The 12,772-nt window shown below is 38.7% G+C and overlaps 1 protein-coding gene across 1 annotated transcript; it reads right to left on the reverse strand.

Moving 5' to 3' along the window:
- Positions 1–2,984: 2,984 nt before the first annotated feature.
- On the reverse strand, positions 2,985–6,821 carry LOC145166893 (GTP-binding protein, HflX). The gene is made up of 13 exons (XM_079085946.1): positions 6,313–6,821; positions 5,917–5,981; positions 5,769–5,831; positions 5,597–5,686; positions 5,399–5,505; positions 4,720–4,788; positions 4,477–4,621; positions 4,272–4,327; positions 4,147–4,197; positions 3,984–4,038; positions 3,805–3,861; positions 3,579–3,698; positions 2,985–3,490 (listed from the first exon to the last, which is right to left on the reverse strand). Exons 1-13 carry the CDS (start codon positions 6,686–6,688, stop codon positions 3,113–3,115), a joined length of 1,632 nt encoding a protein of 543 aa, XP_078942072.1. The 5' UTR covers positions 6,689–6,821; the 3' UTR covers positions 2,985–3,112.
- Positions 6,822–12,772: the final 5,951 nt, after the last annotated feature.

The raw sequence follows: 12,772 nt of genomic DNA on the forward strand, positions 1-12,772 counted from the left end.
TATATATATATATATATAGAGAGAGAGAGAGGGAGAGAGAGAGGTTCAGGTGTTTTAAGTAGGTATTGTGTTATTGTATGCATATATGTGGACCAATCAAAATTTAAAATATAAATAAATAATTAAATAAATAAATAAGGGTAAATAGGTAATTTGATAAGTAGTTTCCACAAATAATATCCTATAATTATGGTAACCATTGACTGCAGCTACTAGGCTTTTTAAAACCACCGTAACCCTAATCAAACCATCTCCAGCCGTCACCTCCATCCTTATGACTCCCACCACCGGCCGCCACCCTACCCTCTTGCTCCTCCGACCACCGTATCCACCGCCCTTCTGTCCCTACCAGATGGCGAGATTAGAGAAATCCAACAACACATCCCCTTTTACCGACTTTCAATAGACGTTTTGGAGAAGCTCTCTCTCTCTTGTCATCTTTATTGTTCGCTGGAAAAACCAAAGAAGAAACTGGAGGCTGCTGCCTCCGATCAAGCCTCACCGGCCCTCCTATCTTGATGAAAAAGCAAGCCTAAGAAGCCCCTGCACCATGTCGATCTCGGCTACAGGAGCGAAAAAGAAGAGATTGAAAGAGTTTTTTTTTCTGGTATTGCTCCAATTATAGGTTCCATATATCCCTTCTGAACACTACTAATCACTTCATCGACCATCTCCATCTTCTTTGTTCAAATTAGGGTTCTTGATTTCAGTTTTTCTGTTGTTGTTTATTTGTTTAATTTTCCAGGTGAGTTTCAAATTAGGGTTCTTTATTTCATTCTTGTTACATTGGTATGCCTGAGTGTAAGCTTGGACTGAATGATAGAGTAATATTGGAGGCACAAGGACGAACTACAAAGGGAAAAGCCGTTGACTTGGATGACATTAAGTTCCACCAGTAATTTTTCATTTTCTTTTAAATCTTATATCACATATATTATATATATAGATAGTTTTTCATTTTCATTGACTTGGATGACATTAAGTTCCACTAGAACAATATCATTTGTGCCTCCTGATGGAGCATTTGACCTGATGACATATCGACTTAGCACTCAGGTGAAGCCTTTGATATGGGTGGAAGCTCAAATTGAAAGGCATTCAAGAAGCCGAATGGAAATTATGGTAAAAGTTAGGAGTCAATTCAAGGAGCGTAAGTTCTTGTTGCAAAGGTTTGATCATCTCCATAGCTTGTCTTTTTTCTGATTCTTTTGACAGGAAATGATTAATTTGCTTTTCATTCGAATTTTTTTTTCCTGATTTAACACTTCATTTATGTGGACAGTGCAGGATCTTGACAAGGTTGAATTCTGAAAAGGTATCAAGTATGTTTATGTAGATGATTCAATGGATGATATTGGTGAGATTCAAATTCTATTGGAATGGAATCACGAATTCCAATTCTGTTGGAATGGAATGACGAATTCCAGTTATGTTGGAATCACAGAAGTTGATGCTTGAAGAACAGACCACAAAATTGAAACAGACCACATTATTCTTTTAAAATGTATTAGTCGTTGTTAGATTTTAATGTTTTCTTTCCCGTTTTGATTGTTTTTTAGTTTTATTCTTTAACAATAAATGTAATTCTTAACAATTGTTACCCGTATTCTATAAGAAATAATGTATTTTTTGTTTTTATTCTTCAATTGATTGTTCAAGAATTTGTTATTCTACAATAAGTTTTTAAATTCATGATCAAGAAATAGGTTCAAGAATATTTTTATTATTTATGGTTCAAGAATATTTTTATTTTTGAATATACTCATAAACATATTCTGTCAGAATGTCCGAATTAAAAGAATTATAATTCGTAAAATCGGATTTTTAAAATTAATAGAATCTATGATCCCTTAAAAAATGCAATTTTCATTTATTAAATCTATATTAATTGACTAAATTACCCTTGTAATTAATTAAAATGATATTTTCAATTATATTTAATTCCATAATATATATTAATCACTTTCTTAAAATAAGTAAATTTGATTGGCCCACATTTATGCATACAATAACACAATAATTACTTTGAATAGAATAACCTAAGCCTATATATATATATATATATATATATATATATATATATATATATATATATATATTCAAAGTTCAGTGTTTAATTTAGCACGATCAGAAGTTCAATGTCTAATTTAAGATGTCACATATGCAGGGGAACCGGGTAATCAACTACAGGCGGTCGTAAGGGGCAAAACAAGTCAAAACTCGAAGTACTATAGGGTTCAATTTAGTGTGATGAGATCTTCAATGGCTAATTCGAATTAATTTTGATACTTCGATGGTCAAAAAAGTCAAATAAAGCTATAATTCATAGATTTCCAATATCCTTAATGGGAAAATTAATTGATGAGCTTCATGGCACCGAATTTATTTCAAGTTGGATCTAAAATCGGGGTATTGGTAGATCAAGTTGGACTCTAAAGATGTTAGATGTGTACTATAAAACTTGATATTTATGTCCTTGTTCTTTCGTTAAGAAATGCAGTGCTATTTGGACATGTTACGTTGCATAATTACAAAGATCACAAGCATGTGATTATTTTATGTGGGAACATCATGCATTCTTTCATGTTGGTATATATTTTCTTCAAATCGTAAGTTAGGTTGGGGACCATCATCAAATCCACAAAGTGAGTTCATGTATTTGCAAAAAATTGGGTGAATATCTTTGAGCCTTTTTAACTAAAACACATGTGGTTTTCATGTACATTGCATGTATAATTATGATTTTACACATAGCAATTTTGAAAAAATATATATATTCGATCTGTTTGCTTCACATGAAAACTCTACATGGTTTGACACGACACATACTTGACTTATTGACGCATTTTGCGCATGATACATATTTGTTTATTGACAAGTTTTGATTCATATTTCATGTTTCACATAAAATATATAACGACATCGAAAAAAATATAACCACTTATGTAATTATTTAAATATCAAATGTTGTTGGTATTGGAAACTTGTGAAATTATAACTCCAACAAAGGAGAAATATGATTAAAGGTTTTATATAAATGATCTTTGATTACAATCTTTTAAGCCCAAAAAAAAAAAAAAATAAAAAAATAAAATAAAAAAAAAAAAAACTATCAAACTACAACATTCGTATCCTCCTCTCTATGTGGCCTCCATTTACGTTCAAATACACTTCTCTCCACCACTTTCTCAGTCTTCAACTTATCATCAATAAGCTCTAGCAACTCTTGTAACCCAACTTTAGTTAAAGCCGAGGTTTTAACATGTGGGGTATATTCAGATAAACATTCAAAATCCCTTTTAATCACACCCTTAAGGTTAGAAACGTCTTTTGGTTGATCCTCTAACGTCTTCCATCCGACAAATGATTCACTAACATCATCCCATTTCACTTCATCTTCACAAGAAATCCACTCATCATCATCATCATCATCATCATCATCATCCATGGCTTCTTCATTTACAGACATTTTAACGTCTTGAAGATCAATCTGAAAGTGTAGTATATCAAATATGATATGACGATATGTTTATTGAGATTAAGGGTTGGTTGAAGGAAGGGCGAAATGGACTTTTTACCTTGTTTAAAACCTCAATCATGTTTTCGAGTTTTGAAGTGGATACTCCTATTTGTTGAAGAACTTGTAACACAGACTCTCGTTGTTGATCGCGATTAGGTGCACTTGAATCTAATACATGCTATATGAATATATTGAATCACTTGATAATATTTAAAAAAAATAATAATAATAAAAAAAAGGTTTAGCATAAAAAGAAAAGTCAAATTGGTCAAAGCAATTCCTACCACAAGAAGATCGGCTTCAACAACTTCTTCCAATGTAGCATGAAACGCTTCCACTAACTATAATATGATTAAAAAAAAAAAAGAAAAAAAAAACAATTTAGTTTAGTATTATAAAATCCTAAAAAAATTAATGAAAGTAATTTTTGCATTGAAGAAAAAGACGAATTGTTTTAAGTTACCTGTATAGGCAAGTCCGATATAAATCCCACAGTGTCACTAAGGAGCACTTTCTTCCTAAATAAAAAAAAAAAAACGAATTTACTAAAGTAATAATAAATACATCACGAAAATTTAAAAGTAAAAATGGAAAGAGGAATAATAATATAATATAATAATATTTACCCTGATGGAAGAATAACACTTCGTACTTTAGTATCAACCGTTGCAAACATCCTGTATTTATAATGTTAATTTACGACGCAACATAAAGGGCAAAATCGTAATTACACATATATGTCATGTCATACCGATTGTCACAAAAGAGGTAAGTATCCGAAAGTGCACTAACTAATGTAGATTTCCCCTACAAAAGATTTATAAAATTACATTATGGAATTATGGTTGCTATTAAATGTTTTGTATTTTGATGATAATTTTCAATGTATGTTGCTATTTTTTTTATTTAATAATAGAAATAATATTAATTTATTTGTGAAATAAATATAAACCTACAGCATTTGTGTACCCAACGATAGCGACAGTTGGCATGTCTTGACCGTATGAGCCTCCATGTCTTTTGCGGGACGCGCGTTGCAGAGCGCGTGTACGGCGAACATCTTTTATTTCGGATAATAATTGATTTTTCCGTTCGATGATTCTAAAATTACATTTTTATTACTAAATTAATAAACAAAAATGTAAAAAAGTCATATGATTTATGTAATAAAGTTTGAGCATAAAAGGTAAAAACAAAACCTTCTTCTTTGAAGTTGAAGTTCGGTTTCTCCCGCACCACTAATAAACCCACGTCCACCACTTCCTCTCCTAATAACTCAAACCCCACACACACACACACACACAAAAAAAAAAAAAAAAAAAAAAAAATCGATTCACGAATAAGAAAGTATTTTTAAATAGTTTAAAGTTGCATTTGTTACGCATGACAGTACTGGACCATCTAGGACTAATTTTGACGATGAGGATAATAAAGGCATTCACGTTTTTTGCACAGATAACATATCGACATAAGTTTTCCTGTCCCACATTTTTTTGTACTTTTTGTACCATATATTTTAGTAAGACAAAAAATGTAATTTAAAATATACAGTTTTTTGTTTTGTCCTACTAAAATACATGGGACAAAAAGTACAATTATTTGATTTTAGTGGACAAAAATCTGTCCTTTTTGTCTCATATATTTTAGTAGGACAAAAAATTGTACTTTAAAATGTGGGACAAAAAATACATTTTTTTATCTTGTCCTACTAAAATATATGGTACAAAAAATACAATTATTTCAAATAATTGTACTTTTTGTCCCATATATTTTAGTAGGATAAAAAACTGTACTTTTGTCCCATATTTTTTAATAGGTCAGAAACCATTAACCATTTAGTCAGGTCTAGTTCAGTCCAGTCCAGTCCTGACTACGCACCCTTTGGCACTAACGACTTCAGCTTCTCCACCAAATGTGGAGCGGCCATTGCTGCCACGTATGCGAACAAGTCTGGTTCTTTTATACATCAAAGCAGCTAACTCGGCCTATAAAATTTCAAAATCATTATAAGTTGAAATTATATTATAATTTATAAAAAAAAATAATTGATAAAAAAAATAATAATAAAGCAGTAACCTGTAGTTTTGCTTCCTTTGTTTGAGCATGAGCATGAAATATCTCAATGATGAGACCTACACGATCTAAAACAGCTTTTCCCCATGCCCGCTATCATCATTATGATAAGATTTACTATAAACATATGATTAATAAATCTTTTATTATTAATATGTTCATGATTTAAATTTACCTCTAAGTTTCTCTGTTGAATTCCTGATAAAATTCCATTCACAAACACTGCATCTACTCCATCCTGTTATGAAAAATTACTCATTTTAAAATTTCATTATGAAATTAGAAACAAATATTGTGTTAGATAATAAAATATCACAATTTACATTTGAATCTTCAGCATTTAAATGGCATTTAATGTTGTCAACAGTTCCTGGTCCAAAGAAAGTATCTGCATCACACCCAAAAGTAAACAAAAATTATCAAACATTTCATATATTTAACAATTGGAGTTTTTGATTTTGAAGGTCAAACAAGCTTATTACATTGCAGCTTCCAAATTCATATGATTTCTGAAGATTTTCCGATAAAACAGATGATTACGAACGCAAAAGTGAAGTAAAAGATAGGAATAGACCAATATACATGATAAATTTGCAACAAAATACATACAATTCTACTAGTGAATATGAGAATATCACTACGTTTGACCCCAGAAGTCAAAATGTATGATCTTTTTTAAGATTATAGTTAGAAATTAGATGCTGAAAGATCTTGCGAACCTGCCCGAATTGATCGATAAGCTGGATTTTGCACAACAAGATGTGGGGGGGATTCTTTCTTCGAAAAATCGGAGCCGTAGTACCCATCTCGCTGTTCTTCAAGTGAATTCGCAAGGTTGAGAGCTTCATCGAGCTTGGTTTTCAATATGGCATCAGGTCGAAAACGAGGTTGTACAACGAACAATCTTGGAGGGGAATCTGGATCTTTATTGTAGTCATCTGCGTCTGCGTCTGCGTCTTCGTGTGTGTGGCGTATCTGTGAATTAGGGAACGAAGAAGAAGGGGTGATTGAAACAGGAGGAAAGATTGATTTTTGTGCGAGGGTTTGAGGGATGAATCTGAATGAAGCTCGTATGTGGTAACTGGCTCTAATCATTTGAAAGATTTTTGCTTTCTAATTGAATCGGAAGGGTTTAAGAACAATAGAGAAGAAGGAAGTTAGTGTGTTCGGTTTATGACCCGGTTGACATTGGTTTGGGTCCTTTGGGATTTTCAAGCACCCTCTTGTTCTAAATTCAACCCTCAAAATCAATATATGCCGCGGTATAAATTTAATATATGATTATGTAGACATGATTAAAATAAAATCTATAAAAACCTTGTTTAGGGTTTTAATAAATGATTCGTACACAACAGTTTTTTTTTCATACACAACAATGTATGCTTTAAAATGTTGCATTGTACAACGCTCCAAAACATAAATTATTGTGTACGAATCATTACCCATTTTTAATTCATAACAAGAGAGGTTGGAAGTCGTTCTTCGACTATCCCAAGTCAAAGTTCTTAGCTTTCCTATTTTAATCCAATGATAAGAGGTGATTTAGACCTTATTTAAATATGGATTTACAAATTCAAAACATTTTTATAGAGGCCAATTCGAAACGATCAATCTCTATAAATTAAGAAGGAACAAAAGACGATTTTTGAAACAAGTTTTTGCTTACTTTTCTTCTTCCATGAAATTACAATTTAAAGATGAAAATACAACCGAATCTATGCTAAAAATAAGGACCATGCATGCTATAATATTAAACGTAAACTCCTCCCGAAGCACTAGCTCCTTTATTGACTCAAGCAGGCAACGCCAAGTTGTAACGCCCGTAAATTTGGTTTGGACGTTTAAAGTATAATAATAATAATTATAGATTTTATCGAACAGATAAAATCCTTTAATAGGATAATTGTTCTTGGTACACGTTACGAGTTATATAAATACTTATTTACTGTATACATTGAAACATTGCAAAAATATAGGCCAAAAATTTCTTTTTAAAATCATTTATAACAAAATCATACGCCATCCATCATCATAAAGAAAACCATAATCGTGTATCTCAAAACATCGTGTCAAAATATTGTATCAAAATCATATGAAAACATCAGAGTCTAAACATCCCAGGCTGAAGCTGTGGTGTGTGCCATGCGATCATCTCGAGCCATTCCCCTTGCTAGTGGAAGTACCTGCAACCAAAACTGAAAACTGTAAGCACGAAGCTTAGTGAGTTCCCCAAACTACCACATACCATACAAATATTATGCAACTAGGAGATACGGGCCCCGCCCACTTTCATGGAGATTCGGTCCCCGCCCACACTCCGTTGTCTAGGAGATTCGGGCCCCGCCCACACCCCGCTGTCTAGGAGATTCGGGCCCCACCTACACTCCACTGTCTAGGAGATTCGGGCCCCGCCCACACTCCCATGTCTAGGAGATTCGGGCCCCGCCCACACTCCGCTACTAACATGCATACAAGTATCACACAGACAACAAGTATATCTACCAAACAATCACATATCTATACTCAAATAATACTATGAGAATCGGGCCCCGTCCACTCTAGTCTGCAACGAGATTCAGGCCCCGCCCACACTCAGCTACTAACATATCACATATACTGGTCCGCCTTGGTGTCGTAGACCCGTCCCTACTGAAGGAAACTCACCTCTCAAACTGGATGCTAAACTCGTGTGTGAGGAATCTCTGTTGGCTGCTCCCACGACTCCCCGGCTATCTCTATACAATAATACTTAGTCAGGAAACTGAGAATCTTTCTAAGGGTAAAATGACCATTTTACCCCAGCTCTAACTTTGGACCATTTCCAAGGTCCAATTCCAACTAATCCTTCTAAGTCCACTAATGACCCACTAAGGCCCACTAATGGCCCATTTTTTTCTAAATTGGGCCCAACTTCTCAAAAGGGCCTTCACTAAGCCCAATCATGTCCTTGGTCCAAAATCTGACTTCTGATGGCCCACTAAGGCCCAATAGCTGATAAGTCCAATAGTTGGCCCAAACCGAGGCCCAAAAAGGTAAAAGCCCAATATTGTTGAGTACGCGGGGCGTACTTCTCTATACGCGGCACGTACCTGTTGTATGGCTTGTACGCTGCGCGTACTGGCTGGTACGCCCAGCGTACTACCCTGTTAAGCTACTTTTCCCATTAAGCACTTAATACTCAATTCCAGAGGCTATAACTACAAATCCAAGTCCTTATCAACGTCCTAATCCATAAAGGCGATCACTATATGGCTTGCAACCCACCAAATGAGCCCAAACTTAGAATAATAGCAACCAACTCCATAGAAATGGCTAGATCTCATGCATGGTTCCATAAAAGGCTCAAAGATTGAAACTTTACTGCTAAAGGAATGCTTTGAGCTCCAAGGGTGGCAACCCTAAGCTCAAAAACGAAGTTGCATGATAAAGATCCATCCTTTCGACCTAAAAAGGTCCAAAGCTCCATAATCCTAGATCTAAGCTTCTAAGAGGGAAGTTAGAAGCTTTATACCTCCTTTGTATGCCAAAAGATGAAATAGTTCCAGATCCTTGAGCTCAAGATACTCAAGTTCTTCTTCTCCAACTCCTCTTCACTTCTTCCAAGCTTTTCTTCACCAAAAACAAGCTCAAGAGGTCAAACACACACAACAATGGAGTATGAGGCGTATTAGGGTTTTCTGAGGGTGGGGGGCTGGTAAGGAGGCCAGGGGGTGGCTATAATGGGGTATTTATATGTCTTAAACCCTAAAAATTAGGGTTTGGCATCTGCTCACGTACACCGAGCGTACTCCTGGTACGCTGCGTGTACGTGTGTGCGCCCCCCGTATCCAATGCATGCCTCCACACCCCGTGTACACCAAGACTACGCCTAGCATACGTCTTATGGGCGGCCCAATTCTTCGGCCCATTAGCTTAAGTCCAATCCAATAGTCATTTTTTTATCCGTATTTGGCCCAACAATAATTTAAGAAATAATTAATACCTCGAAAGACGGTCGTTATAACTCACCCCCACTTGAATTATACTTCGTCCTCGAAGTCTACTGCATCCGGAAACAACTCCGGGTAGTGCTCCCTCATCTCCACCTCGGGCTCCCAGGTCCACTCCGAGCCCTTGCGGTGCTGCCACTGCACCTTCACCAGCTCCACTCTCTTTTTCCTCAGCTCTTTCGTCTTCCTGTCGAGGATAGCCACTGGTCTCTCGAGATAGTTCAGACTATCATCCACCTGAATGTCCTCTAAAGGTACAACTGCTGACTCATCCACTAAGCACTTCCGCAGCTGAGAAACGTGGAAAGTGTTGTGGATCTGGTTGAGCTCTGCCGGAAGATCCAGTCGATATGTCACCTTGCCCACCTGGGCTATAACCCTGAAAGGACCGATGTACCTGGGGCCCAACTTGCCCCGCTTCCGGAACCGAATGACACCTTTCCAAGGTGACACCTTTAGGAGGACCATGTCGCCTACCTGAAACTCCAAGTCTGAACGCCGCTTGTCGGCGTAGCTCTTCTGTCGACTCTAAGCAGTCTGGAGCCTGCTCCGGACCTGCTGGATCCTCTTTGTGGTCTTGAGTACTACCTCCGTACTCCCCATGACCCTCTGACCGACCTCACCCCAACATATTGGAGTCCTACACTTCCTCTCGTATAACATCTCGAAGGGAGGTCGGTCTATACTGGCGTGGTAACTGTTGTTATACGAAAATTCCGCTAATGGAAGATATGTATCCCAACTGCCACCGAAATCCAAAACGCATGCACGAAGCATGTCCTCAAGAGTCTGAATCGTCATCTCGCTCTGTCTGTCGGTCTGGGGGTGGAAAGCGGTGCTGAAATGGAGACGAGTACCCATCTCATCGTGAAACCGCTTCCAAAATCTGGAAGTAAAACGAACATCTCGATCTGACACCACCGAGACTGGCACTCCATAACCCGCCACTACCTCTCGCACATAAATCTCGGCTAATTTCTCGGCTTATATTCTCTCCTGAATCGGGATAAAGTGAGTGTTCTTGGTCAACCGATCCACGATGACCCATATCGAATCAACCCCACGTGCGGTCCTGGGAAGCTTAGTGATAAAATCCATAGTAATATCCTCCCACTTCCACACGGGAATGTCTCACGGCTGTATATTGTCGTGAGGCCTCTGGTGCTCTGCCTTGACCTTCCTGCAGGTCAGTCATATCTCTACGTACCAAGCTACATCCCGCTTCATACAGGGCCACCAGTAATCGGGTCGAAGATCTCTGTACATCTTCATTGCCCCCGGATGGATGGAGAACCTTGACTTATTGGCCTCATCCAACACAACCTGTCGTACTCCGCCCCAGTACGGAACCCAGACCCTCCCATGCAGGTTCAACAACCCTTGGCTGTCGTAATCAAATGAGGCCACCCGGCCCCCAATCCTCTCGCACTTCAGACGCTCTTCCTTCAGTCCCTCCACCTGCACCCCTCTAATCTGCTCCAATAGTGGAGTAATCATTATCATCCTCAGATAAATGTCTCAAATCGGGGCTGCTACCTCCTTGCGGCTCAAGGCATCAGCCACCACATTGGCCTTGCCCGGGTGGTAAAGGATCTCACAGTCATAATCCTTTACCACATCTAACCACCTGCGCTGCCTCATGTTCAGATTCGGCTGATCCATGAGGTACCTCAAACTCTTGTGGTCCGTGTAAATAGTACAACAGACCCTATAGAGGTAATACCACCAAATATTAAGGGCGAAAACCACAGCCCCCAGCTCTAAATCGTGCGTCGGATAATTAGCCTCGTGAGGCTTCAGCTGCCTCGACGCATAAGTTATCACGTGACCTAGCTGCATCAAAACCGCACCCATGCCTGTGATCGAAGCGTCACAGTAAACTACAAAATCGTCTACACCTTCCGGCAGGATGAGGATCGGAGCCTCGCACAATCGTTGCCTGAGCGTCTCAAAGGTTGTCTGCTGCTCAGGTCCCCAACAAAAAACTACCGACTTCTTGGTCAGTCGGGTCAACGGAACTGCAATCTTGGAGAAGTCCTGAATAAATCTCCTGTAATACCCTGCCAGACCCAAGAAACTCCGAATCTCAGTTGGAGACCTCAGAATCTCCCACTGCATCACGGCCTCTATCTTGGCCGGATCGACCAGAATACCCTTGTGGTTGACAAGATGCCCAAGGAACTGCACCTCGCGCAACCAAAACTCATACTTGGAGAACTTAGCAAAAGTCTCTCCCTCCTCAGTGTCTCCAGCACCTCCCTCATGTGCTCCTCATGTTGCTCCTGGGTCTTGGAGTAAACCAAGATATCATCAATGAAGACTATTACAGACCGATCCAACATCGGTCTGCACACGCGGTTCATGAGGTCCATGAACGCGGCTGGAGCATTGGTGAGCCCAAACGGCATCACTACAAACTCATAATGACCATAGCGATTCCTAAAAGTTGTCTTCTGCACATCATCATCCCTGACTCGCATTTGGTGATATCCTGACCGTAGATCAATCTTGGAGAACCAAGATGCTCCCTGAAGCTGGTCAAACAAAGCATCTATCCTCGGAAGTGGGTAACGGTTTTTCACCGTTACCTTGTTCAGCTCCCCGTAGTCTATGCACATACGATGTGACCCGTCCTTCTTCTTCACAAACAGGATCGGGGCTCCCCATGGTGAATTGCTCGGCCTGATGAAACTCTTGTCTAGCAGCTCTTTCAGTTGCGTAAACAACTCATTCATCTCGGGAGGAGCCAACCGATATGGTGCATTGGCTATCGGAGCCGCACCAGGGACCAGGTCAATCCTAAACTCAACCTGTCTCTCCGGAGGTACCCCAGGTAAATCCTCCGGGAATACGTCTGGGTACTCTCGCACTACCGGTACATCATCAACGGTCGTCTTACCCTTATCCCGGGTATCCATGACATAGGTGATGTATCATGTACAACCCTGCCGAAAGAGGCGCCTCGCTCTCGCCGCTGAACATAAAATCGGTCCGCGCTGTGGCCTCTCGTCCTGAATCACTAGCTCTCTCCCACTAGGAGTACGAATCCTCACTAGCTGCTGCTCGCAGTCAATCACTGCCCTATTGGAGCTCAACCAATCCATACCCACTATAACCTTATTCCCACGCAGGGGAATAGGAACCAAATCCACTGAAAACTGCTGATCATATAACTGTAGCGTACATCCTC

This window comes from Lactuca virosa, chromosome 3 (genome assembly GCF_052849685.1).
Source record: "Lactuca virosa cultivar CGN04683 chromosome 3, Lactuca_virosa_CGN04683_v6, whole genome shotgun sequence".
NCBI classification, from domain to species: Eukaryota; Viridiplantae; Streptophyta; class Magnoliopsida; order Asterales; family Asteraceae; genus Lactuca; species Lactuca virosa.

What these genes read in the sequence shown, in the direction of transcription:
- LOC145166893 (XM_079085946.1), bottom strand. Translation starts at nt 6,688, where the DNA reads ATGATTAGAGCCAGTTACCACATACGAGCTTCATTCAGATTCATCCCT. An exon ending in AGTGTTATTCTTCCATCAGG is followed by an intron (nt 4,039 to 4,146) that starts GTAAATATTATT and finishes TTTTTTATTTAG; the next exon opens with GAAGAAAGTGCTCCTTAGTG. An exon ending in TATCGGACTTGCCTATACAG is followed by an intron (nt 3,862 to 3,983) that starts GTAACTTAAAAC and finishes ATCATATTATAG; the next exon opens with TTAGTGGAAGCGTTTCATGC.